Raw genomic sequence first — 27,816 nt, forward strand, 5'->3', positions numbered from 1 at the left:
GCTGTGTCTCTGTTAATACACATCTCACCCCTGCTGCTGTTACATGGATGAATGAAGTGATGTGTCAATCGTCTCCAGACTCTGACAATCACTGAGATCCTGACAACATCAAACACAAAACACAGTTCAGCCTTCCCAGGCTTTGTGTTGTTGCAATCAAGAAGTAATTGCAGTTGTGTAATTAAGTAAAAAAGGGAACTCCAGAGTATGTTTTTTACATTGTGAACCAAAAAAAGAGAAGCTACAGCATTATGGAGACATGCCATTTTTCTTGAATGTAGTGGTGTTATTTGGGAATTTATTAATGGGTCTTTTCCATATGATGAGACTTTCTAAAAGTTATTATTGTGTCCTCTTACACACAAAAAACCCTATAATGACTCTCTCGTGATCTTAATTCTTTTTAAAATGCCCTTGCAATGCTGCCTGCAAGTTTTGGTTCTGTTATTGATAGTGATGCAAATACATCTGGAGAGCATTTCCCCTTATACAAATTTGCTGGGTCTCAGGGGTCACACTTGGTTTGTTTCAGGCAAGTTCCTGTTGGCTCTGAAATGAGTGTTAGCAAAGCTTATATACAGCTGGGATATTTCATTTACACAGCAATTGACGGACTCTGAGGCAGTGGGATTACTGAAGGAGAAGGGAGGGAGACATTAGTAGTAATGATATTTGCACAACCTTTGTGAAGAGACTTTTGTGGTGATGGAGACCCTCAGCTATGGGTGAGGCAACCTCCAGTGCTTTCATGTTAGTGAGTGAAACAGACCTAGCTGAGATGAACTGAGCACCTGTGACTCGGTAAATGGAACTCTGCCTCCTGCAATTATCCTTTCTTGTATATCCTAAATGTATTAACTTGTTTTGCATCATCTGCATGGGCCTGATGCCACGTCCTGGAAACTGAAGGGAGGATGAGCAAAACCCAGAATATGAGCAGGGAGCTGATGAAAAGAGATATTTGTATTTGATGAAATGGCAAGTGAGCATATCTCTGGGCTGACAGAACACCCCATTCAGCCAGCCTTGCCTTCTTTCACTTTCAGTGTTCTGTTCTGCTAAGTCTCCTCCAACACTGATTTAGAAAACTCCATGGCTTAATAATTTCACCAGCCCTCATGATTTTTTTTTTCTCCCAGCTGAAAAAAGTGCATTGTTATATTAATATGAGTTATTTATCTTCTGGGGAATTTGTTCATCCAGTTTCTTTACGAGAAAACATTCAGACTTGGAAATCCCAAGCTGACTTTACGTAGTGGTTCTACTTTGAGGGAGGTAAAACTGCAGACCTCAGAGCCTCTTCCAGTTGCTCCTCTCAAAATCTTAGTCTGTGCTTTAAGTCTCTGGAATGATTTGGGTTTTTTAAATGTTGGGGTTAGTGTATACATTTGCCCTTGCACTAAGAAACTGGGGTGGATTCTGTTCAAACCAGCAGGCCTTGGGGAGGCAGCTGTCCTCTGTCCTGCTGTGGAGCTGCAGGCACGTTGCAAACCAGGGCTGTGGCGTGTGCTTGAACACACTAGAAAGCTGCTGTCATGGTTTCCTGGGACTAAAACAACAACAGCTGTGAAATACTGTCTGTGCAGTGGCTGGAGTCTGAAGGCATCCAAGGGTCCCCGTTGCCTGCCTTTTACTGGTGCTTTCTGTGAGTAAAGGAACGATGTGAAAATCTCTGGAAGAGGCGCGATTCCTCGCATCCTGAAATAGGCTCCTAAAAATGTCTTTCTGCTGTGACAACAAAGGAAGCTTTGGTTAACTAGCTCAGATATTTGACTCTTCAGCCTCTGGGGCAAGCTGGGATGTCCTATGATATGGTGCTGAGCACAGTCTACAGGAGAGGGGGGTGCAGGGAGCTCTTCCCATCCAACCTCCAAGCACTCCAGCACCAGGATTTGCTGCCTCATCTGAGCACATTATTCTCCTGAGACACCAGGAGGTGTCTCTAGCTCAGGTGCAGCATCCCAGCAGATGCCTGTACCGCTTCCTGGCTCTGCATAGCTGTGCTGTGGGATGCAGCAGCGTGCCTGGAGCTGGGAGCCACCGTGGCACATCCCTTCCCTTCCCCATCACTCCAGGTCTGAAGTAGGAGGAAGGCAAGGGGTGCTTTAAGGTCAGCTGCAATTCCCAGGGGAGCAGTTTGTATTTGTGGGTGTGTTCATAACTATGATGTGTGAGTAACAGGCAGCCTCTCTCTTGCACACAGCATCCACTCCGAGCTGAAGTTACAGTAAAGGCAGAAGGCCAGGAGCTCGTCTTGGAACTGGAGAAAAATAGGTAAGTGTGCTTGTGCCTCACACTGTGATCCCACTTAAATTATGAATAAGGATTACAGTGAGATCAACAGGAAAACCTCCACTGACTTCAACAGGGTTTTGATAAAGACAGGATGAGGAAGTCCTTCTCTGGATTTCAAGGTTATTCTGAGTCCCCTCAGATGTTAATCAGCCAAGCAGCACACTATAGCAGAGCTTTGTCAGCAAAAAAACCAGATGGTGACCTGGCCCTCAGTGTGTAAACTTACTTTTGCATCATAATTCTTCCTACATTAACTGGAAAATGTTGCTGATATGGAACTCCCTATTTACCAAATGGCTCAGTGCTTTAGAGTCAGTGTGACTCTAATGAGGATTTCATTTGCTGTGATCCAAAGAGGTCCTGCTCTGCTTCCTAGGAGAAATTATCAGACAGTTTCAATTCCATTAGTGCCCTTCATGCTAAACTCGACTGAAAAATTGGTTTTGCATTAAGTGAAATGCAGCCTCCTCTCAGGCATGTGAGAGCAATGCTGTGTGCTGTCGCAGGGTGTGACACAGATTGAATTCAGAAGCTGCAGGAGATTAAGGTAGGGAGAAGGATTCTGGTCTGGAGGCCACTCCAGAGCCCCTCTGCCCTGTGAGTATTTTAGTTTCCAGTGGTGGAATAGCAGCTGGGAATTCAGCTGCAAGAAGCTCGTCTTTGCTCAGCAGTCCACTTGCACTGTTAGTGTTTATTTTTAAATGGGTATGAAAAATCATCTATGGAAATACAACCAGATGTCTTCTAGAATCAGTAGGAATAATAACCTGGGACTAATGACCTTGGTTATATTTTGAATGTATTTTATGGACATTCCAACCACAGAGATTGGGGACTCAGCTTTCCTCCTGAAAGAGTGAATTTCCTCCTGAAAGAGTGAAGTGTCAGAAGATCTTATTAGTTTTGATGGCAGGGCATAAACCTAAATGATATTCAGGGTGTTTTGGGGGAAAACCAGATTTTTTTTTGTCACTGTCTGCAGTAAAGCCTGGAATGTGATGGCTGATAGAAGGCATGTACCTCCCACGAGGTGTTCTCTGTAAAAAGCCATGAAAGCTGCTGAGAGTTCCAGTGCTGCAAAAACGGAATGCTTTTCATGGGCAGTCATGCACCTGTGTAGAACTAAACAGAAACAGCTCTAAATTCTGTGTGTTTGAGCAGGTTTCAGCAGGGAAAATAAGACCAGGCACCATAAGCACTGCTAAGTCAGTCCTGTCTGGAGAAATTGCTGCTGCTGATGACAGTGGTACCATGCCAGGTCTGAGCTGAGCCTGGAAGCAGCACAGCCACTGATGCTGCTGGGAGTGTCCTTCCAGGACTGTCAGGTCTTGCTGATTCTGCAGTTGCTATGCAAAAGTGAATGTTTCTGGCACAGCTGAAGCTGGCCAGAGAAAGGATCCTTGCTGGGTTGATGCATTTGTGCTCCAAGCACCATGATGTAAGCTCCAGGTGCCTCGCAGGAGCAGTGCTGTGCTATTTCCAGCACAGAAAAACCCATTGCTGGTGTTAGTAAACAGAGTTATAATAATAGAAGGTTTCTATTGTGTTTGTTTCCTGAAATGCATTTTCATTCATTGAGATGTATACACACAGGCTTGGAAATGGGTGCACACACTTCCACTGCAGGATGGATCTCCTTTACTGGTGCTGATGAAACACAGCACCTGGTTCGGAGATTTTTAATTTTTGTTTTCTGTGGAAAATGCAGGTGATTCACGGAGAGCAGTGCTTCATGTGGGAGTCTTGCCCGGCCTCAAGTCCTTGCTCAAGAAAGGTGATGGTACAACCCCCAAAATGCAATTAGTGGAAAGGCTCCACTTTTCAGAGACTTGTGAAAGTGCTGAAGTAGTTTTGGCACTTAAATTAGGAATTAAAAGAGGAATGATGAAGTCCCTGGGAGCCCTGTGTATTTATCAGCATCCACAGAGCACTTTTTAGAGTGCTTTTTTAGAAGAGGCAAACCTCTTCTCCTTGTTGAAGAGAGAGGCAGAGCCCAGCCTGGCCCCTCACATTTCCAGCCTGGCATTGCTCCACAGCACCCAAGAGCTTATCACTGCTCTTGCTTGTCTTACAGGGGAAGCTGAGGTTCTGGCTGAGGTTTGGGCTCCTGAGTAGCTGCAGCATCCAGGACTTCTTCTGTTGCCCGAGCAGCAGGAGAGAAAGGGAAGTCTCCCGAGTGGGAAGTGTCCCTTCAAAGCTGTCCAAAGCCTGTAAGCTCCAGGTTTCGGATTCACATGAAAGTGGGTGTAAGAGAACTGCAACTTCAGGGAAGGTACTTGAGGCTTTTTAAATTCAAATAAACCTCAAAGTACTGGGTCATTTAATTGCTCCAGTTTAGAGGAGCCTTTGGGAACCAGCTTTGCTGCTGAGGTTGGTGCTGTGCTCCCCCTCTGTCCCTGGGCTCAGCACAGGGATGTGAGTGCACTCGCCTGGCCCACGTTTTACTCTTGTATCCACATCCCAGACTCCCATCGTTCAAGGAAAGCATGAAATGATTGGCATAATTTGGGTTTGGTTGGGATATGATTTATCCAAAACTAGAGAGCAGATGTGCCGAGCCACTGAAACTGCTTCAGGTGATGGTCTTGGTGGATTAGGCAGCCTCATCACACATTCCCCACTCTCTTTATGGAGAGACAACTGATAAAATTGCTTTGAAAAGTGGGGAAGTGTTATGATCTGTACTTTGTTAGGGATGCACTAGCTTTGGAAGAAACATTCCAGTTTCAATATGTGGAAGAAATGTACACACCATTCAATTTCATATTCCATATGAAAAGGACATTGTGTTCATCCACAGAGGTGAAACACAGAATTTATTGCATATCTTGCTTCAGAGCTGAGCCCAACCCCGTGTTTTGTAATAAGCTCATCACACATCTGCATTTGGGCTTCATATATTTGTGAATACAATTATTGCATTAGCAGTTAACATAATATTGCATTATTTCCTGTTCAGAAGTTTGATAAGAAGTCAGAAGCATGCTGGAGTTTCAAGCAGAGTTCATGACACATTAACATTTCAGAATAATGATAAATATATCCCTCAAACAATTCAGGCTTGTTTTAAACGACTCAAAACCATGTCCTGCAGCTGTGGGATTGGAAAGCTCAAAGCTGCACAAACAACAAATATATGGAGAGTTGCCTATAAAGCAGCTTTAAATTTGGCTGGGGCTTAGGAGCGGAAGAATCTGAGTTGCAAACCTTGGATGAAAAGTGACTTTTTTTTAAAAGGCATTTGCATTTGTTAATAAAAAGCATCTTTGAGCCAAGCAGGGTGAGGCTGAGAGCCTCTCAATGTGTGTGGCAGCACCGCCTGGTGTGAGTCTCTTCTTAGTGAAGAGGAGAGCTCCCATTTCCACAGCAGAAACCTGCATGGAATTTGTCTTCTCACCTCAGTGAAGGAAAGGGAGCAAAAAGACCTCTCCTCTCCTCTCCTCTCCTCTCCTCTCCTCTCCTCTCCTCTCCTCTCCTCTCCTCTCCTCTCCTCTCCTCTCCTCTCCTCTCCTCTCCTCTCCTCTCCTCTCCTCTCCTCTCCTCTCCTCTCCTCTCCTCTCCTCTCCTCTCCTCTCCTCTCCTCTCCTCTCCTCTCCTCTCCTCTCCTCTCCTCTCCTCTCCTCTCCTCTCCTCTCCTCTCCTCTCCTCTCCTCTCCTCTCCTCTCCTCTCCTCTCCTCTCCTCTCCTCTCCTCTCCTCTCCTCTCCTCTCCTCTCCTCTCCTCTCCTCTCCTCTCCTCTCCTCTCCTCTCCTCTCCTCTCCTCTCCTCTCCTCTCCTCTCCTCTCCTCTCCTCTCCTCTCCTCTCCTCTCCTCTCCAGAAAGGCCCTCTCAGCTGCCAAGGGTAGTGGAGGCTGCTCCAGGGGGTGTCCCTGGGACAGCCTGGGGCTGTTTGTTTCGGCTCCTTATTCTAGCCACTGCACTGGGTGGCAGAGCCCCAGGGGAGATGTGCAGCAGCTGGCTGAGGACACAGCAAAGGAGGTCCAGAGCTCATGTGGTCTGACCTGTGGAGCCATCAGAAAGTTGTTTTCAGGCCACTCTGACAGGGAGCAGTATCACTGGGTAGGTGACAGGCAGTCCTGCCCTGCCTGGTGCTCTCAGTGGTGCAGTAAAAGATCTGTGTGTCACTTGTATTTCAGTGTTTCCTGCTTTTGCACATTTCCAGGACCTCTCCTACCAACTGAGTGAGGAAGTTGCTGCCTGTTTCTGAGCAGGAAGGATATATGAGATTATTCCACTGATGGGCTACACATCATCAGTGTCTAATGGGCTTCCTTCATGGGCAGGGGTTAAGGGTCATGCAAAGGAGGGAAATTGAGTTTATCCTGCTCTACTGTCTCTTGGAATCATCAGAAAAACAGGGGTGGGACCTGGAAAGCCACAGCTGCTTTTCAGCCTCCTGATTCCCTTGGGATATTCAGTGATTCCTCTGTGTGGGGCAGAGAGGAAGAGACCAGGAAATGAAGCCTTTTAAATCCTCTGTGCACTGACTCATTATAAACCTGTTTTCCATTTATTTTATTTCCTTTTTCCTCCCTGGGCAACCTTTGTGGTTCCTATTGGTAAGCCAAGGGTCTATGTGACAGATCTCGCTTGGGTAACATAATTTACACAGTGAATGTCACGGATGATGTTGGTAGGAGAAGGGGATGGAGAGTCTTTAGTCTGTGATGCTTTCCCAGGCCTTACAAATGGCTTGTTTGGTTCCACCTCAATAGATGGGAAGCCACTTTTTCCTTCCAAACTGCTGTGTTTACACAATAAATATGTTCTTAGCAAAAGCTCTAGAGGAAGGGAGCTTAAGAGCTCCAGGACTCATCTGGATGGAACTCACCAAGAAAAAAAAAATTGGATTTCATTGGTTTTATGAAGTGCCAGGTTTTGACTGCAATATTCCAGAGGCTTGAAATCTCCCATTTCCCACTAGTGGTGGATATGGAAAGCAGGCCTGCCTGCTTGTGTTGTCATGAGTCATGTGTTGGTGGTGTTCAAGATGGGGCCACTTCAGGTTTTGATAATAAATTCTGGCTTTAGGGAATATTTAAGTGACTGAGAGGCAAGAGTTCACATTCCCCTTCTTACCCTACTTGGATCCTGTTGAGAGGCAATGGAGTGGGACCACAAATTGTAGATGGAAATCTGATGTCTCAGGTTTCTTGGGAAAATCAATTCCCTCCACCCCCAGATGCTGGCAGCCTGGCTGGACAGATTTATTGTGATTTGAGGGAAGGGACAGGGAAAGACATGTAAGAGTCTGCAGGCTTCACTTTTCTTGGTCCCATGACTGAAAAATCAATGTCAATGTTTCTCGTGAGAGCTTCATGGACGATTTGGCTTTTGTTTTTTGGGAGGAAATAAAAACCATGTCCATCTCCTAGATACTGCTGTTTGTTTCTAAACTGGAAGCTGTCCATGTAGACTAGCCCCTCTGTAAAATGAATCCAAGTAAGGTTGCTGATGGGACCAAATTATTAAAAGTCCTTCTTGCTCTAATTAGCAAGAGCGTCAGGATGCTGCTGGGGCACTCTGGGTGCCTGTGGGTGATCCCAGGCTGGTGCAACTGAATGTGTTCATGGCAGTCCCCTGGGATGGAGGGACCTGAGCTCCTCTTAGACTTGTGCTAGCAAGTGATGTTTTACAGGCAAAACTGTTCCCATTATCAGGAAAATAGGGGTGAGGTTCTGTAGAGCAGCTGGGAAATGTGCACTCCCCCAAGAGGACATGGTCATGCAGGGTCCCAACTTTCCTTCTGCTGTTTTTGGGAGTGTTTGGGTGTGCTGTGCATCCCCTCTTCCCCCAGCTGCTTCTCTGCTCCTCAGCAGTGGCCAGAACAACTGAACTCCACATCCTTTCCCCATCCCCAAGTGCCACAGGGGCAGCTGCCTGCCAAGAGAGCTGGGTTTGCACCGTGCCTTCAGCCTGCCTCTCCTGTTGAGAGCCATCTCAGTTCATGAGTGAGGTATGTGACCTCCCTGGCACGGCATCCCAGCAGAGCCAGGCTGCTCTGTGCTGTCAGCTCTGCATGCAGGGCCCTTCCAGGGAGCAGAGCAGGAAGGAGGGCTTTGTGTCAAACAATGATATCATTGACAGGCTGGAGCAGGACCAGGACTGCTCCACGACAGCCATCAGCAGGAACCGGCTCAGGCCATCTGTACATTATGGCACCGAGCCACTCTCCCTTCGTTTGGCTTCCTCACTTGTATTTAACCCGGCTCCCAAGGCTTTCTGGGGAACAAATCCTACCAAGAGCAGGCTATTCCACCCTGAGCTTGGAGGCTGAGCTGGATCTTGGGGAATGACTGACCTTGCTGAAAGCTGGTCCCTGTTGAAAAGGTGTGAGGCCTCTCTAGAACATCCCAAGTGCTCGTGCGCAGCTTTCCCTGGCCTCAAACCGGCTGCAGCTGCTATTGAGCTTTAGCAAAGGAGGGTACTCCCATCCCAAACCAGCTTTTTCTCTGACTTCATCAATTCTTCATGCTGATAACTCCTCTAATGAGACGCTCTGTGCTGCCTTTTAGGAAGATGATGTGTGCTAGCGATCTGCCAGCTGCCTGACTGGATCTCAGAAGCCTTTGAGTGATGTTATTTTGCATCCAGACTTTTGCAGCTTCAGCGTGAGGTGCTGGAGAAGTGGTCACTGAGGCATGTAATGTAACTGAGAAGAAAGAATCACGTTGTGCTGCTTTTTCCAGATTTTCCTTCTCCAGCACAGAGGTGAACTCTGTGTTCTTCTGGAAATGGTGATGTACTTCTATCAGTGCTTTGCAGGGCTGAGCTCCCCTGGAATCAGCTGTTCAGCCAGGCAGGGATGTTGTCCTGAAATGATGGCAGATAAGGTTTTGGGGTATGGGTGTCTCTCTGCTGTTTATCCAGCAAACTGGTACACATGGAAAAGAGAGTCAAGACTGGCTGATAACTCTGGTGCACTCTTGGTGGCAAGGTTTGTTTGCTGTTTATTTACAGTTTGGTGGAAAGCTTGGTGCTTGCTAAAGAAGTGAGTTGGGCTGGGAATGAAATTTTACAGGCTCAAAATAAGACACCAAGGGTGTTGCAAGATGTCCTTTTTTATTTCCTCTTTCCTCACTGCCCACCACACCCTGTGCAATCCCCTGTGAGAGCCCTTTCTGGCAGCGCTGCAAGAGCCCCAGGGCCCCCCTGCATTAAGGCTGGGTACTGTCTTCAAAATAGGACTGTTTCATGCTCAGAGCAAGAAACTGGACTTTTCTTAGGGACCCTGTGGTGTAGAGTAAGAGTCAACTGGTGGAGAGACGCTTGGCAGTTGTAACATGGAGATGCCACAGGCTCTCAGCTCAGCAGCTGCGTAAGTGTCCCTAAAAATTCAGACAGAGCTCCTTAATCCACTCTAGAAGGGGCTGTAGCCTGAGTGTGCAAGTAGGAAGGGACATGCACACCCCCTGTGCTGTGTGGCCTCATCCTGTGCCCTGGAACCTGGGCTCTGGTGCTCAGCACCGGGGCTGGGCAGGAGTCACAGCTCTGAGGAGCCTCATGGGCGATGCTGAAGGGGAGATCAAGTGGCTATTCATAGCTAATGCTTTCCAAGAATAAAGGAGCGGGAGGAAAACACAAGCGTGCTTGTTTGGGAATGAAACAAGCAGGCTGTGCGAAGCCTCAGCTACTGGAAACCCACGGGCTGGTGCCCGGTTTAACAGCACAGGGCAGATCACACTGCTTTACTGTCTGCCCTGACACAGACCAGATACCTGCCAGAGCATTGCTCAAGGCAATTTCCTGGAAGTTAATGCAATCTGTTGATTAAATATTTGTTTCTTGCACCCTTGCTGAGCAAGATGCTGCAGTCAGGGAGATGAAGGGAATTATGTTCTGTGGGATGTTGCTTATCTTGGGTTTACAGACCTGGGACAGCTGAACACAGCAACCTTGCCTTCGGGTCGCTGACAGCATTTAGTGATAAAAACACATCAGAAAGAGACAAAATGAGCTTTTCTGGGCTATGCTGAACTTCAAAAGTGGAGATAAAAGCTGCTGTTTTCCTGACATCAGATGCTATCAAATGCAACAGTGGCACAGTTGTTTGTCGTTAAGCTGTGGGTACTTGTTCAGCTGTCTGAGCCTTTGGATGCCAGGTGGGTGAAGCACTTTCAAACACTGATAAAAGGTTTCATTTCATGTTGTTTTGATGTAATTTAATTAGATATCACAGGCACCCAGTCCCTTTTTTAAACAGAGATGCTTTCAAGGTTGGTAAGATCTGACTGCCAGGTACCAAAAGCCAAGGCAGATGGAAAAATCTTTGTGTTTGCTTGTGATACAGCTTTTTTCATCCAGCTTAAAGAAATCAGGCAAAGAATAGAAGGAAACATTTTTTTTCTTTCTTTCTAGCAGTTTAGTTCTAAAATCTGGTGCATGACATGCTTTAAACAGGGATGCAAAGGGATTGAGCTGCAGCTGCATCTGACAACACACTGCCCAGGATGTGTGTGGCCTCCTCATGGATGGCAACTGTGGCACTTTGGTGGCCTGACAGCGCTGTAGGGTTGCTGCAGGATTGTGTTTCATCACTAGGGTATGTTCTGTGATCCTTCTCCAAATTTTTGCAAGTCGAACTCTTGTTTTTAAAAACTGCTTTAAGCCTCCATTATATGGCTGCTGAGATGGACACAGGATATGACCTTCTTGGTTTGGCCTGGATTTTGACTTGCTGTACTTTTTTACATCACTGTTTAGCAAATGCAGATGTTTAAAAAGAAGGAGAAGGCTGTTTCCTCTGGAACAAAATCAAAATGCTTTCTATTCAGTGCACAGGAGCTCCTTTTATAGACTTCTGGTCTGATCCTGGGTTGAAGACAGGGAGAATATTGTGTACATGGGGATGACATGAACAAATTCAAATTGGGGAATCAGCATTTTCCTATAACAAAGATGTGAACTGGCTTCTGGGCAGCAGTTGAAATGCAGATGCAGATTGGTTTATGACTGTACTCAGAAATGGGCAGTGGAGACAGTCTGGGTTTGAGCTGAGGACTCACACCAGAGCCCAGATGTGTCCTGAACTGGCCTGTGCAGTGTTTGCTAGGCTGGACTTGGTGCTTTGAATCTAATCCCAGTATATCTGGGGCATAACTTGGCAACAGAAAGAAAACTGCACAGAGACTTGTACCCATTAAGGGTCAGTGATGAGGCTGGGATACGGGATCTTTAAAAGCCCTCATGTAAAAATTGAGTTGTTCACTTGCAGCTGTTGGAATTGGATCTTGGTGCCTAATTAAACTCAGGGACAGGCTCTCTGTGATTGTTTTAATTTAATAAATGGCTTGAAAGAGCACTTAGATGGCTTGTGGGGCCCTCCCGGGAGCGGATATGCTCCAGGAGAAGTGCTCAGCTCCTGCCAGGGCAGTGGAGAGATAGATGTGGCAAGGTCAGCTGTGCTCCCACCTTCTGACCCTCTGCCATCACAGTGTGCTCTGCACAGGCAGCAGAGCCCGTGGTGATGCTCCTGCCATGGATCCCATGGCTCCTGGGCCACCAGGAGCTGCCACTGCTCCTGGAACAAGTGCCTGGCAGGAGGGACATGCTGAGAGCAGAGTGCAGAGATAGAGCACAGCTGGTGTCCTGTGAATCCCTGTCTCTCACCTGCCCTCTCGGGGTGTTGCAGTTGGTTTCACACTAAGGGTAGAAAACACTGACTGCCCCAAATCCACAACAGCGGTTCACAGCAGCAGGGATATTTACACTGACTTCAGAAAGAGCTGGATCTAGCTGGTTTTCCAGCACCCCTAAAAAAAGAACTCCAGATAAAAATAAAGGTCTTACCATCTTTATTTTTTAATTTACTTTTTTTTCACCCCCTCCACTGTGTCTGCAGAAACCTCTTTGCACCAGGCTACATCGAGACCCACTACAGCCAGACTGGCCAAGCCCAGAGCACCCCCCTGACCCACACGGTGAGTGCCGAGATCAGACTTGGAGAAGCAGGTGAACATCTTCCTACGGAGCCTTTTTATTTGAGGGCACAGATCCCTACAGCTTTAAGCTAAAGGGGAGGGAAGTCCAGCTTTCTGATCTGCAATGTTCCAGTGGGAAAGCTGCTCCATCCCCCAAAAATGGTAAAAACATCTTTCTGTTTTGCCCAAGCTCTGTTATGAGAGCCAAGGTCAGCCGCCAGCATTGCTCCCCTCTCTCTGGGTGCTGGGGAATTGTTTATTCCTCACACTGCTCACCCCTTGCTTTTAGTTTTGCCACCAGGTTCCCCATGCTGGGGACCTTCCCAGCCTTTGGGAAAAGCAGCCCCTATAAGCTCCTGTTCAGTAAAAACCCATAAATTACTGATCTCACACAGGCTTGGCTGGCTGTGCTGCAGCAGCACAAAGATATGCATTGGTCACAAAGCAAAAATAAGAGATAAAATCCCCATGAGATCATCTTTCCTACTGCTGCCCCGGGGTGAGGGGAAGGGATGTAATGAATATGTTGGCGTTTCTGCCCCAAAGCCTCCTTGTCCCAGCCAGAGGCTGCCTTTGTCTCAGCAGCAGCCCTGAGACGGGGGCTTCCCCACTGCCCACGGTATCACCCTCTCTGGGGCTGAAGCCACATCCCTTGGGGCCTGACCCAGGGCCAGCTGCCATCGATGGGCAGCTCCTGTTACAGGCAGAAAGCTTTGGGTCGGCCCTAAAGCTGCAGCCATCCGAGTCGTTTCCTTGGGGATTCAAAGCTCTCCGTTTTTACTGGCAACAAGGAGCTGTTTGATGCTCTGGCACAGGCAGCGCATGGCAGCTGAAAGGCCAAATTTCGCTGCAGTCACAGAGATTTAGCGGTGATAATCAGCTGCCAAATGCAGCGGAAAGGGAACAATTACCGGAGTGCCGGCAGCGCTCGCACGGGACTCAGCGACGCCTAAAAATAGCACATGTCCCACGTCCATCCCAAATCTGCACCGCCAACCCTGCCTCCCTCTGCCTTCCAGGACCACTGCTTTTACCACGGGGTCGTGCGGGGCTGGGAGCACTCCAGCGTCACGCTCAGCACATGCCGGGGGCTGCGGTGAGTGCCTGGAGATGCGCGAATCTGGGAATGCCTCTGGGAATGCCTCTGGGAATGCCTCTGCTCCGGTGCTGCCACCCGAGCTCTGCTCCCAGCAGCCTGTGGATAGACCTGCTCTCAAAGGCACCCAGCCTGGGCATAAAAAGGGGCATGTTAGGGAAAAGGCAGAAACTGGGGGTATCGTTAGTAGCCGTGGCCTCCTAAGCAGCCCTGTTCCCCTTCTGGGACGCTGTGTGCTGGCAGTGTGGACTGGGGCTATGAGTGAGTTTAACTCAAGAGTCCACTGAAGCAAAAGACTCTTGTTAGAGGCTCAGGGCTGCATCTGTCACAGACAGGGACAGGACTCACCACGTCCCAGCCCAACGCTCTGCACTAGTGCAGAAACCTTCTCCCAGTCTCTCACAGCTGGCAATTTGTGTGTGTTTTGGGGCAAAGTCTTCAAGTCTGAGCTCTCTCCTGGGTTGTCAGCCTTGTCTGCTTTCTCCCCAGGTGGTGCCAGGGCTGTGCGTGTGAAACCTTTACTTTGAGAGTAATGGGGTCTTTGGCTGGAAAAGGGGGTCTGTATCCTCAGCCAGGACTAAATGAAGCAGTTTGTGGTGACCAAGGAGCTGCATTCATTTACACCAGCTCAGAGTTTGTTTCCAAAACATCACACAGGCTTTATTGACATTAGTGGTCATCTGCTCTGGAGCCTGATGGGACTGGCTCCAGCCAGGAAACAGCCCCTGCCAAAGCAAACCTGAGACATCTTAGTGAGTGTAGCCAAAGGGCCCAGTGAGATAAACAGGACAGTGCAGCCACCTGTGGCTTGCAATAAATACTCCAAAAGCAAAAGCAGTCACAGGTGTGCCATGCTTCTGCCAGCCTGTGTTTTCCTAGGCTCTGCCTTCCAACTCCAGAGGGACAGAGATGTTCAGTGTGCCTGTGCAGAGCCTTCCTGCACCCCTGAGCCGTCACTGTCTGCTGGCAACTCCTTGTTACCTTTTCTAACTGCTGGGGAGGCACAGGAGATGAGCACACATGGCTGTTCTCACTCTGAGCCTGCACGGCGTGGGTGGTGCCCATCGAGCCACACATCTTCTAGAGGGCATCACACACAGATTTCCAGCTCTGCTGCCTGTAAGATGCTCATTGAGAAAACCAGGACCATCTGGTTATGTGCATGACCCAGAGAGAACTCTGTTTTTCCTGTTGACAAAGTCTTCACACTTTTCAGGTCCGTTCTGTTAAAGGCACATTTCTTCTATCGGTTGAAAAGCTTACATTGCCCCTAAAAGAAAAGCATGTTAAACTTCTCAAGTTGCAGCACATGCTCCAATAGCCCCTCAATGTCTGAGGCCCACTGAATGGATTTTAATATATGGAAGCTCAGGGATTTCCCCCTCTGAACTCAAAATATCCCCACCCTTTTTATTAATAAACTGACTGGCCTGGTAAGGATAAGTGTCTTGCCAGAGTCAGATGGGAGGTCAGCAGCAGCAGAAGGATTTGTCTCCAGTTACTGTGTTAGTAATTAACTTTCCCTTTTATTGCTTCCCGTTTCAACAGAGGACTCATCGTATTGAGCAGCAATTCCAGCTATGTCTTGGAGCCAGCTCCCAACAGCCCAGACCAGCACTTGATTTACAGGGTGGACAACCTGAGGTTGAAGAGAGGAGCCTGTGCCTACCAGGGCACTGGGGATGCAGCTGAAGATTGGCTCAGGGACTTTACAACTGGGATGAAAGCACCAGGCCAGAGGGTGAGCGGGGCTCAGCCTGGGTCTGTGCATGATGCTCCAAATATCCCACCTGTTCCCAGCCCTGCTGTTCTCTAGGAGCACAGCTCAGAAAGTGAAATAAAGGAGAATATTTAAGGGGGTTTGTAACAAGCTGATTGTGAAATAGTGGCTCCAGCAGAGAAATAAATGAGCGTTGGGGACTGTGGTGGGCTGTAGCTGTTCCTGCATCTGATATAGGAACAAAAGGTGAGCGGAGGACAGGCATGTGGGCACTTGCTGTAGCTATACTGACCTTGGTTGCTCTAAATCAATCACATTTGGAGGTCCCTGTGTGTGATGGGGTGGGGTGAATGGCCAGTGAGAAACAAACTGGGAAAAATGGCCTGTAAAAATGTTTTGTGAAGAGTTTCTTGGGGAATATTGGGGGAATAACCCAATAACCTGTGTGGCTGCTGCTGCAGGTGAAACGGGACACTCTGCAGGCCACGAAGTACGTGGAGCTCCTGCTCGTGGCTGATTATGCTGAGGTAAGAAATGGGATTGTGTTCATACCCGCAGAGCACTGGGCACAGAGCATCTCACCTGCAGCATCTCCTGGGGCAGGGAGAGCTGTGTCTTGGTCTCTTGTCCTGGCAGCCACTATTGGCCAAGGGAGAGATACAGGTTGTGATTTGGGTGAGGGCTGAAGGTAGCAAGGTAGCAGTGTTCAGCCCTAATTATGGCTGGGAGAGTCTGCCTTCAGAACAGGGAAATTTGGGGGTTTCCAGGAGTGATGTGCTTCTAACTGCAGTACACTTAATCTCTAGAGAAGATAACTGTGATTATGCTCTGCTCTGAGCTGGTAGCAGATATATAAATAGACATTTTTAAGTCTCCAGATCACAGAATAGGTCTGGAAGAAGCTGACTGAAGTCAGCAATCCCTCCCCCATCCCCAGCCTGGACAGCAGGCCAGACACACTGACAGTGCAAACCACACAGTGTTTTACTGATTGTTTAACCTCCAGCACAGACGGGAGCCAGGCTGGTCCTATCCATGATTTACAACTTGAAACTCCAGTAGGGAAAACCACATAGTGCTCTGGGCTATAATTTATTCTGAACAAAACTAAAGAGGCAGAACCTATTTTGGTTTCTCTGTTAGGCAGCAGGACACCAGGGATACTGAGATACACATAATACCCAGGAACTGCCATATGTTGTTCACCATTTGATCAGACAAACTGGGACAGAGCCTCACGGTGCTGTTGTTAACTGCCCTTTCTTTGCTCTGTCCCTCATTAGAAGAAAAGCCCCAGGTTTTGTCATCTGTTAAACAAAAATCTGAACATTTTGCCACTTTAACCCTTTGAACCAACCAGTTTGCTAAAATTAACTCATTCATTGCCAGATGGTTTAAATAGGCAAATTGGTTGGATGAGTGGGATGTGATGAGAGCTCCAGCAGCCTTGACCTCAGACATGAAGTCCTGTTATCACACATTTTACCTGGCACATTTGCCAGTTCTTTGCCAGCCCCTGGCTCTGGGGGCACTGATAAGTTTGGGTTGCTCCACTGTGCCACCACTTGAATAGCATCACTGCCATGGGGTGCCAGGGATGAATTCTGAATATACATGTACAGGTGGGCTTCTAATCAGATGTGCAGTTCAGGGAGACTTCACTTCATAATACCCTTCTTATTTCCAGAATAATGTGGCTTGTTTTAACACATTTCAGCTCTTTGTAGTTGCCTTTGTGCTGCCTGACATGTTCATTTTGTTCAGTTTCAGAAACATCACTTCAGCATCGAAGCAACAAAGCTTAAATTAGTGGAGGCTGCTAATTACGTAGATAAGGTGAGATTGGGGGTGTGTGGAAGGACGAAAGCAAGGCCCAGATCATGAAATATGAGAATTAGTTGGGCCAGAGGAAGGCTGGCTTTTTGGGGGAGAGAATAATGTTTTGGCAGTTCTCCCCAGTGAGTTGAGGAGAGCACCTGCCAAACAATTGTGTTGTTGCAAATCCAGAACAGGGTGGGGGGATCTCCATTCCTTACTTTGGAGCCAGCACGAGCATCTTGTGTTTTACTACATCTCTGTAAAAACTGTAACCTAAGTAATGCTCTTTGAGAAGGGACTGAGGTATTCACTTGAAAAGGTAGAAAACCTGGGGAGTGGAGCTGGAAGGAGCCGTCTGAAGTCATCCCTGCAGTGGTACCTAGTGCTGCTGAAGTAAAAGTTCCTGCTTTTCAGATCTACTCCCTTTCTGCTCCCCTTGAACTCCTTCCACCACTCCCTTCACCCTGCTACCTATGAATGCTTCTGTTTGTACTTGACATGGGCAGAAGGTTACTCCCTTACTGTTTTCAGGAATTTTAACATACCAGAAGATGAAACATGATGTCAGTCTCCAGTCTTTGTTTCTCTAGATTATGTCTTTCTCATTTTCAAAAATGAAAGTTCAACGTCTCTATTTCAGTTGAGTTTAGGTTTGTGGTGGTTGCACACTTCTGTCTGCAGGGCTCAGCACCAAGCTGAAATGCATTTCCAGAGGGAGCATCTGCTCTGGACACGTGGATCTCTAGTAGCAATTAGCAGGATATATGCAAGATTTAAAACACAGTAAAATAACTTCATGGTGCTTATTTTATCATCTCTTTTCTTTTCTGTACCTTAGTTTTACAGGGCCTTAAATATCCGGATTGCCTTGGTGGGGCTGGAGATCTGGAATTACGGGAATAAATGTGATGTAACAGAGAATCCCTACTCCACCCTCAAGTCCTTTCTGGCCTGGAGTAGCAAAGAGAGGCTGCACAGAAAACATGATAATGCCCAACTAATCACGTAAGCTCATTCCTCCTGTTTCTGGCAAGTGGCTTGGGTGGGTGGGAAATCAGTTTGTACCATGATGTCCTTCCGAGATTCAAAGTGGCTTTGTGGAAAGCATTCATTCCTAACCCATCCCACTGACACACAGAGCCCTGGTGCTGGGACCCAGCTGGGGATGGCCTGTGGCTGGTGGCCCACTGATCTCGTCAGGGCCAGTAGCCTGGCTGGCAATGCAGATGGCATTGGAAGAAAAATTTGCAGCAGTTCTCAGATCCCCTTACCTCTTCCATGGAAACTCATCCACCAGGATGAGTAGGAGGACCTGTAGGACTGAAATGCAGAGATATTATGCCTTTTCCCTTGTTTTCTTTGGTTGGGTTTTTTTTCCCCTTAACATTACTGTATTTCCTCTCCACCTGGTCATGTCCTGAGCACAATTTCCAGGGCTCCCATTTCAGAGATGCTGTCAGGGTGGTGTAGCATTCCAGCTCAGAGGCAGGAGCAGAGCATGGCTGCACCTCAGAGGTGTTGCCTACTACTCTCTTAAGTCCCTGAATCCCAAGCTGGCAAATATCAGGCTTATGGTAAATTAAGTATTCACAAACAAAACTCAACCAAGGATCCAGATATAGTCTTTTCTGTGCTTGTTGCAAAGCTCAGCAGGAGCACTTTTTGGAACCAAGCCATTATAAGAAATAGGATTGTCTGGCTGGCCCATAAAGCAGAGCAGCAGTCCAAGATAAACAGACCTTAAGGCTTTGTAGCTCTGCTATGATGTCCTGTGCTGGAAGATATTATAAAGGCAATGTGTCCCCCTGACACTGTGTAAGAAGCTGTGCACTGCAGGGTGCATTTCTCTGCCTGCCTTCCCGAGTGCCTCAGTGCCATTTCATGCTCTTTCTGGGTTGATTTTAGGGGTGTGCCCTTCAAAGGTACCACGGTAGGCTTGGCTCCCGTGATGGCCATGTGCTCTGATTTCCAGTCAGGAGGAGTAAACATGGTAAGTAATTGCCAGTACCTAATATAAAGTTTCTTGCCAGAAGTGAATACCTAGGATAGAGGCATCCTAAAGCCCAGGAAGAAAATACTTCCTGTGAAGTTCTCCACTCACCTGCTTATAGGCAGGAATGCCTTCATAGATGTTTTCTACATGTGCTAATGAGAAATGCCACTCACCCCATTGACCCAGAGGCACACAGGTAAAATGCTGACGTGCCTCTTTGACCTTGCACAGGATCACTCTGATAATGCCATTGGTGTTGCTGCTACCATTGCTCACGAGATGGGACACAACTTTGGCATGAATCACGATTCTGCTGGCTGCTGTACCACCCCTGCAGCAGATGGGGGCTGCATCATGGCTTCTGCAACTGGGTGAGTTCCTCTTGCATGGGCTCAGGGAGGAATGCGAAGAGCTTTGTTACAAGAGCCTTGGTGGAGTAAGAACCAGAAATGTAGAGTGAAAGTGGGTTCGTTGCTGCCTGCTGGAGTCAGTGTTTATAGAGAAAATATTGCTGGACAAACCCTGGGGCATGGAGCAGTAGCAATTTCCTAATTCCCAAGGAACTGATTCTTGCCTGAGACTGGCTCTAGGTAATTTAGAAGTGGAGCTCTGAACTATCTGGCAAGAGGAAAATTCTCCTGTTCCCTTTTCTAAAAAATACTGCTTGGTTTCTGAGAGCCTGTGTTTAACAGGAAAGAAGTCTTTGAGAGAAAGGGGAAGCAAGAGTGGCTCTAGAAGCCCATAGGAATTAAAAATCTCATTTTGGATGAGGAAACATAACAATTTCTACAATTCAGTCACGAAATATGCCAGATGAATGCCTTCACTTAAAGCCACATTCACCATTTTCTCCAGCCTTCCTCTGTTTGAACAGATTTTTTTCTTTCATAGACATCTTCTTTTATATGCATCATTTCCTCCAAGGAAAACCATTTGGGTGAGAAATGAAAGCATAGTGGCATGCAAGTAGAGCACACAACATCCACACACATGCACAGCCACACATGGAGTGCACAGGCATTGTAGCAACAGAAATTAATAATTCATGTCACAAAAAATATTCACATTCTTCAAAATGAGGTGGTAGATAGGAAAAATTAAACATTATTTTTAGCAGGTAGGCTCACAGGCTGAGTGCTGGACTCTTAGGCTTGTTTAAGCAGTTAGGAATAAGCCACAGCTCCAGTATTGAGGAGGTAAGGACAGCCATGCTTGTCAGCAACTACAGTCAAATGTAACTCAACATATTTTGGTTCTATAAAGTTTATTTTGTAAGGCAATTATATTACTAAACAACCTTGCAGTGCAGTCTCACCTTGTCTTCAAGGGTAATGCAGGCACAGGAAATCACAATCTGGTTTAGCATATCTCCAAGGATTTCAGGGAGAGACCTGTGTCCTTTGGCACTTGTCAGGATTTGCATGTGCTCCTTTTTGTTTCTCTAAACCATTGCCCAGATCTGTATTCCTGTTTTTCTACCCTGTCAATATTCAGGCACCCATTCCCCAAGGTGTTCAACCAGTGCAACAGACAAGAGCTGGAGAAGTATCTGCAGTCTGGTGGAGGGATGTGTCTCTCCAATATGCCAGATACCAAAAGAATGTATGGTGGAGGGAAATGTGGAAATGGCTACTTGGAAGAGGGGGAGGAGTGTGACTGTGGAGAGGTGGAGGTAACAATTGTTCAGGTCCAACTATTTGGGGTTTAGTGGGAAACAGTGTTTTTATTATGTGTTTTGCAAATACAGTTATGTGATCTGTAATCAGCTTTTCATTGTGCAGGAGACAAAAATATCTTCCCTGTATGTAAATGTAAATCAAGGTTCTAAAATGTTACTTCTGACTTGACAGAACTCAGGGATGGTGTGGTCCAGGGCTGAACAGAGGTGATTTAAACTTCCTTTAAAAAGGAGATGAAAAAGTGATTTTAGGTCACAGAATCACAGATCCATTTAGGTTGGAAAAGACCTCCAAGAGTGAGTCCAACCTGTGTCCCATCACCAGCTTGCCAACCAGCCCAGAGCACTCAGTGCCATGTCCAGCTGTTTCTTGACCACCTCCAGAGATGAGGACTCCACCACCTCCCTGGGCAGCCTATCCCATGCTTAACAACTCTTCAGTGAAGAAATTCTTCCTGATAGCCAGGAAGAATTTTTCCAAATGTTGCAGTTTCATATAAAAGTTCACTTTACAAGGATGGGGCTTCTCTTAGCGCTGCATCTCACTTCTCCATATCCATCCTTTGACTCATTAAAAAAATGGAGCTGGGACCAGCAGCCCAGACTCTCTGGATGTGATGAGCACAACCAGTTGTATCCCATCAGCCCATCAGAGGCTGGATGTGCAGTGCTGGAATTCAGCTCGTGCTGGGTACCATGAGCATAACGTGGAAGGGGGGGTGTTACTTTGTGTGTGATCCATCGTGTGTGGGAACACATCAGGGCCAGCCTCAGATCTGCCCTCTGAGCTCTGCTGCATCCCTCTGTCTTCCAGGAGTGCAGGAACCCCTGCTGTGACCCCAGGACCTGCTCCCTGAAACCTGGTGCTGAATGTGCCCATGGCAGCTGCTGCCATCAGTGCAAGGTGGGACCTCCGGGTTTTCCTAAGAGGAGAGGGAATAAATGGGGTGGAAGTGTGAGGATAAAACTGGTGGGGGAAGGGGAGAAAACACAGCCAAATGTTTAACTCCTCACCTGGCTTGATTTTTTTAGGCGCAACAGCTATGCGTATAATCAAACTAGTGGGGTCCTTTCTTCTGGCTGATTAATTTGACTCCTGTGATAGCTTAAAATGAGCTGTGAATGTTGCTGGAATGAAGTGATGCTGCCTCTCTTAAACACTGAGGGATGGGAAGAATCAGAGCTGATATTTCTCTCCATTGGCTCCACAAGAAATCTAGACAGAGCTCTTGGAGCAAACACTTCCTCCAGGGACTAGGCTGGATGCTGTGTTTGCTCTGAACCCTCTTTTCTGTGGTGCAGCTGAATTCCTTTAGCTCAGGTGTCTGCTGAAGAACTGCTGGCAAAGAGTATGATTTTGAATCTCAGCTTTCCTTGTAGCAACTGGTTAATATGTGTTTCTGATTTTGGAGCCAATGATCTCAAATTTGCCAACAAATTAACTCAAAAACGAACATAGGCAAACATTTCTCTTAAGCTCATCTTTATGTTTGCACATTGACTGTGAGCTCTTACTGACCTGTCCTGAGCATGTGGAAAACTATTTCCAGAAACCCACCTGGACTCATTTGGAACAACCTCCCAGATGTAACTGTGAATGCCCTTTGTTCTCCATCTGTTTGGTGGACAGGAGAAGAACGAACTGAGTAAACTCATAAGCAAGGGAGACACAAGTTATGCATTAGGAAAATGTCTCCGGCAGAAATGACAGGGAAACACAGAAACAAACTTCCCAACCAGGGAGGGGTTTGAGAACAGATTACACAAACATCTGTCAGAAATGGTTCAGGTAAATTGGATCCTACCCTAGGGTAGAGCGGGATGGATCAGTGACCCCATGAGGTCTGGCAACCTTACATTCTGTGCATGATCTCATTGCTACCTGGGGAAGGGATCCAGTTGTTAATTTTATTCTACACAGTTCACCCTGTTAATGAAGTCCCAGAGGCACTTCAGACCTCAAAAAACCTTAGACAAGGAGGATGAAGTGGCAGACGCAAGATTCTGTCTTATCTACAGCCAGACGTGCAGACATGAAACCACAGAGGAGCCAAGCAGTAATTCTGGGGCTTTCCCACTGTCTCTTTTTAGCTGATGTCTCCAGGAACTCTCTGCAGGGAGAGGTCAGGGCTCTGTGACCTCCCAGAACATTGCACTGGCGAGTCCCCGTTCTGCCCCCTCAACTCTTACCAGATCGATGGGGCTCCCTGCGACGGAGGAAGGGCCTATTGCTACAGTGGCATGTGCCTCACCTACAGGGACCAGTGTGTGCAGCTGTGGGGGCCTGGTAAGGACTCTGCCTGCAGCAAAAAAATGCTGTCCTTTGAACCAGCCAATGTGATGTGGCACCCTGCTGTTCCTCACCCTGTGCAAGGCTGGAGTACCTTCCACACCTGCTATCAGTAGCAGAGTCTGAGGACCCTCTTCTCCTGCCTTACTCACTTGGAGGAGGCAGCAAAAAATTTCTCATGCTCCAACCATTCCAGGAAAAGGACAAACGAGTGGTGGGCATGGGGTGAGGTGAAGCAGCCACATGAGTCTCTCCCACACAGGAGCACAGCCAGCACCAGACGCCTGCTTTGAGAAGGTCAATGCTGCTGGAGACATCTACGGGAACTGCGGGAAGGACATCTACGGGAATTACAGGAAGTGCGAGACGAGGTACAAAGCAGAGTGGCAGCCCAGAGTTGCTCCTTGGAGAAGATGTTTTTATATATTACAAAATTATGGGCCAGGAGATAAAACTGATCCGTGCATTGGTTCACTCCCTCCCTCTGCCTCCTGGGAAACCAGCTGCATCCTTGTAGGACCTAGAGCCCTTACAGCTGAAGCTTCCAGCTCACCATTTCCCTGCCTTTTGCATTTCCAAACATCTAGTTGATATTCTTCCAAAGCAACAGAAGGGGGGATTTTTTTAATCTCTGAGTTAAATGTAGCTTTCTAACTGAGACAAAAATTTCTTGGTCTTACCTCTGACTTCGTTGAGGTTGGCCATCCATGGGGACATCCCCCATCCCTGGGGACTGTGAGATGGTACCATCAGTATCCATCAGACACTGTTGCTTGGGATAGTTCTTAGGAGGTGCCTGCTCATTTAACAATGACTCAACACTGCTGCTTTAATTCACATTTAGAGCTCATGTCTGCAAAACATCCAGCAAGCCAGGAATAATCACTTTAGCCTTTCCTTTGAAATCAGAGATGCTAAATGTGGGAAGATCCAGTGCCAGAGCTCTGCTTTCAAACCCCTGCAGCCCAATGCAGTGCCCATAGACACCACTGTGAACATGCAGCGCTGCCGGGGGACCCACGTGTACAGATCCGACAGTGAGGAGAAGGAGATGCTGGATCCTGGCTTGGTGTTGACAGGAACAAAGTGTGGGAGCCATCATGTAGGTACAGTTCTGCCTGGAGTGGCTTGGGGGAGCTTCAGGGTATCACTTTTCCACCCAGAATGTGCTTTGTGGTTATCAAGCCATTAATTTTTTATGTCTAATGCCTTTCTAGGAGATTTTTGTATTTGTTAGAAAAACAATCTCTTAGAGGCTTCAGAGAAGCAATGGAAGGACACACACCAAAGGCTTTATGTCTTTGCCAGATGAAGTTCAGGGCCAGTGCTAAATCTGGGATTTGCTAGTTGGTTGAAGCTGTCTTGCTTAAAGGTGAGACACAATTGGAAATCAAGACATGTGAGAGCTCCTTCAAGGACTTGCCACGTGGGCATGGCCAAGCTATTGCCAGCTGAGGTCTCACTCCTCTCTGATTCACGTTGACTGGGATTTAGGGTGGTGATTAACTGTTTGCTTGGGAACCAGGTTAACTTAATTTCCTGTAATTCTGCCCAGGTAATTAATTAGTTGTGTTTCCAAGGTGTCTGGGACCTGCAAGTCACAAAATACCACAAGGCAGTGACATGGTACATAACTCAGAGAGCTAACACTGAGTTTTTGGATCCTTTCTGTGCAGGTTTGCTTTGAGGGGCGCTGCCAGAACGTGTCCATCATCTTTGATGCTGAAAGCTGTAGCAAGAAGTGCCATGGGCATGGAGTAAGTGTCTTCTTTTCCATCTCCACTCCAGGCTGAAGCAGGATGGGCTTCCATTCTTCTGTGGCTGCTTGTTCAGCTCAGTTCTGATACCTTGCTTAGGTTTGTTCTGGACTTTGGCTTCTCAGTTATTAATTTGCACATTTCTTTCCTATTTGATGCATTTTCTGGTCCATGAGTGTCCCTTTGACACAGGATTTAAGGAGGTCCGCTGGAGGGATATGAATTGCAATAAATGAAAAACAAGGAGTAATCTTGAAGAAAAACCTTCTGGGCCCAGTTTAGATTGAATTAAAAGTATCAGACTTACTAAAGAAAAAAGAGTGAAAAGTAACATTTAGAGCAGTTTATCCCAAATTGCTCTCCAGTGCCCCCAGGGGATGGAAAGAAAAGATAAACACCAATTGGCCAAGCTCTTTAGCCTAAACAATAAGAAATCTTCACTCGATGAAAGGGAAAACTCATGTCCTTCAGTTTAGAGATAAGAGAAAGGCATATTTAAATGCTGCTTTTCTGCTGAATTCAGGTTATTGGCACTTCAGCTGAAGAACCCTTGTCTTTTGGAGAAAGGGAGAATTTCTGAGAAAATAAAGGGCACTTTCACTCCCCGAAGAAAAGAATTTCCAGGCACTCAGCTCCCAGTAGAGTCTGTTCTGTAGCATTTAATTCAGCAAGGGCTTCATTTGTTTTCACCTGCAGGTTTCTTAGTAGCTGCCACTTAAATCTCTGAATCTTCCCACTCCAGGTGTGCAACAACAACAAGAACTGCCACTGCAACCACGGGTGGGCCCCCCCATTCTGCAACAAGGAGGGGACGGGAGGAAGCTTGGACAGTGGTCCCCCTCTGCCTGAAGGTGGTGAGTGGGACCAGCTCTGCTACAGTGCCACTTCAGAAGGACTTGAGTTAGTTGGGAGCAGAGTTTTCCATTGAATAAAGTCTATTTTCTCACCCTCAGGCTCCTCAGCGGTCGTGATAACTCTGGCAATCCTGGCTCCCATTCTTGTTCTCAAAGGAATCATGTTTTTATTCTATTATCTGAAATGCTGGAATAAATTTGCCATCTGTTCTCTAAAGAAGACACCTCAGTTCAGGTAAGTTGTCAGTGCTGTGCCTTGTCTGCTTGTCCCCCGTCCTGCCTTTAGTGCCAGGACAGAAGAGACATTGCTGTGAGGAATGTCACTAAATTGTAGGGTTTGTTGGTATAGTCACTATTGGCTTCTCATTTTTTCACTCCAGTGAAGATAAAATAGAAAATGCAGGAAAATAAAGGAGAAAACATATCAAAACATTAACGCTCTTTTCTTTCTCTCATTGTCAGTGACACTGCTGGAACTGGGCACGCAAACCCTGCCTTCAAGCTGAGAACCCCCCAGCAGCAGAGGAAGGTAGGGGCAGGGTCACCCTCCACCTGCAGGGCAGAGATGCAGCTGCCCCAAGCTGTGGGATGTGGTTCCCCCTCACAGTGCAGTCAGGGAGTGGTTTTATCAAAGGATGGGATAAATAGACAGGCACCACCCATGGCTGAAAGTCAGTGGTAGAGGAGCGTAGCACCTATTTCTAGTGAGTTCCTTAAAGGCAGGAGCTGGGATTTGACCAGGCCTGTGTGGCTGCTTGTCTCTCCTGGTAGATCCTCTGCTGTCACATCCCCCATCTCAAAACTGGAGAAATGGCAAACCCATTGGGTTTATTTGCAAGTGTCACATTGATGCCTGGATTACTCTGTTCTCTTGATTTCCATTTCTGCCTCATGATCCCAAGTTGTCCCAGTCCATCTTATCAACACCTACCAGACATACACAACACATACTGGCGTTGCAGGCAATATTTCCTACTCTGTGGGTCATAGATCTCATGTAGATCCCCAGAAGTGTCACAGCGAATGTAAGGGGTGGTTTGAAGTAGAAATACCTGAGAATTTGTGGCTCTTCTGCACAGGTGATTGGCTTCCCTGAAATCCCACCGAAACCTCCTTCTCAGCAAGCTCCAGGGCTCCAGATAAACAGGCAGCAGCCACCCACCTTCTCTGGCAGCCACAGCTGCAGTGTGGGGCAGCCCATGGGACCAGCGCAGCAGGCACTTCCAAAGGACATTCCCCGCAGGACACCCCCGAGCAGGCCAGCACCTCCTGCTCCCAAACCTCCAGCTTCTCAGGTATGGAGTCGTGCTGCTGTCCTGTGGATGCTGTTTGGTGGGAGGTTTGTTCTGGTGAAGCCTCTTGCCCTGGGAGAACTGTTAGGCTTGACCCAAACTGACCCCATCTTATGTGAGCATCCTATCCATGAGGTTATTTTGAGGCTTGGAAGGAAACAGTGTTGATTTATTTCTTTTGCTGGCAGCTTTGTTCAAAACTTACTACAGACCCCACATTCTTACTGGAAGGATGGTAAATCACTCAGACTAGTATTTTGCCCATTTTGCAAAAAAATATTTTTAGTTTGGGGCCCTCAAAGAAGCAAAGGGCTTGGTTCCAGTTGGTAGCAGGAGGCTGGCTCCCAGTCAGTCTCTCTCTGAAGGACACAGAGGAAAACAAACCCTATGGAAGCAAATCTTAGCGAATCGGGTTTGTTTCTGGCTCCATTGTTCCTGTGAACAGCTGGCACTTCAGCAGGAAAGAAAACTAAAACAAAAGCAGGAAGCTGAGTGTTGTCAATAAGGAATAGGTATCTTTCCCAGCTGCTTGTTGACAAGTTCCCCACAACCTCCTTTGTGTTCCCTCCCCAGCACATCCAGTCTCTTTATCTCAGTCAGCCCTATTAGATGGAACACTTTTCATAGGATTTCCACAAGAAACCTTGCTGTTTCTGGGTTAGTGGAGAGCCACGGGCTGGAGAAGACACAGTGGAAATAATTCATGTCCCTTTTTGCTAGTGCCAGTGTCCTTCCTAGATGTCTGCAGCATCTGCCAGATTTTCTCTCTTGCTATTCCTATAGGAGCTCTTCAGACCTGGCAGTCAGTGGAATTTAGTCTGCCTTGTCCTTCCTGGAGTCACAGGGCAAGATCCCTGGAGAGGAAGAGATCCCCAAGCCATCCAGCATTGCATTTATGCATAGTCTGAGGAGACTGCAGGGGTTTTGGGTGCCCTCCAAGTCATGAGTGCAGCTGTGTTTGTTAAATCAACACCTGTAAGGCAGCAGCTTAGCACAGAGCCTGAGCAACAATAGGCAGTTGGCTCTTGTGAGGGTAACTTCTCCCCCTGGGAGATGCTTTCCACTGAAATTCATTAGATGAATGGAAAATATAATGCTCTGAG

General features: G+C 47.3%; 1 protein-coding gene across 2 annotated transcripts in view; it reads left to right on the top strand.

Moving 5' to 3' along the window:
- Positions 1–27,816, top strand: part of ADAM19 (ADAM metallopeptidase domain 19) — a 32,913-nt gene that overhangs the window by 1,496 nt on the left and 3,601 nt on the right. The window contains exons 3-21 of one of the 2 annotated variants that reach the window (XM_048319973.1): positions 2,204–2,274; positions 12,137–12,215; positions 13,235–13,311; positions 14,860–15,052; positions 15,493–15,558; positions 16,796–16,867; positions 17,688–17,854; positions 18,755–18,839; positions 19,074–19,213; positions 20,337–20,514; positions 21,335–21,424; positions 22,612–22,807; positions 23,073–23,181; positions 23,720–23,912; positions 24,487–24,567; positions 25,310–25,421; positions 25,521–25,656; positions 25,884–25,950; positions 26,501–26,716. In XM_048319973.1, the coding sequence (XP_048175930.1) occupies positions 2,204–2,274; positions 12,137–12,215; positions 13,235–13,311; positions 14,860–15,052; positions 15,493–15,558; positions 16,796–16,867; positions 17,688–17,854; positions 18,755–18,839; positions 19,074–19,213; positions 20,337–20,514; positions 21,335–21,424; positions 22,612–22,807; positions 23,073–23,181; positions 23,720–23,912; positions 24,487–24,567; positions 25,310–25,421; positions 25,521–25,656; positions 25,884–25,950; positions 26,501–26,716 (2,328 nt within the window). Of the gene's footprint in view, positions 1–2,203; positions 2,275–12,136; positions 12,216–13,234; positions 13,312–14,859; positions 15,053–15,492; positions 15,559–16,795; positions 16,868–17,687; positions 17,855–18,754; positions 18,840–19,073; positions 19,214–20,336; positions 20,515–21,334; positions 21,425–22,611; positions 22,808–23,072; positions 23,182–23,719; positions 23,917–24,486; positions 24,568–25,309; positions 25,422–25,520; positions 25,657–25,883; positions 25,951–26,500; positions 26,717–27,816 lie in introns of those variants that run through there. The other variant, XR_007206967.1, reaches the window with a different exon arrangement.

The sequence above is a fragment of the Corvus hawaiiensis genome, chromosome 15 (genome assembly GCF_020740725.1).
Source record: "Corvus hawaiiensis isolate bCorHaw1 chromosome 15, bCorHaw1.pri.cur, whole genome shotgun sequence".
Taxonomy (NCBI): Eukaryota; Metazoa; Chordata; class Aves; order Passeriformes; family Corvidae; genus Corvus; species Corvus hawaiiensis.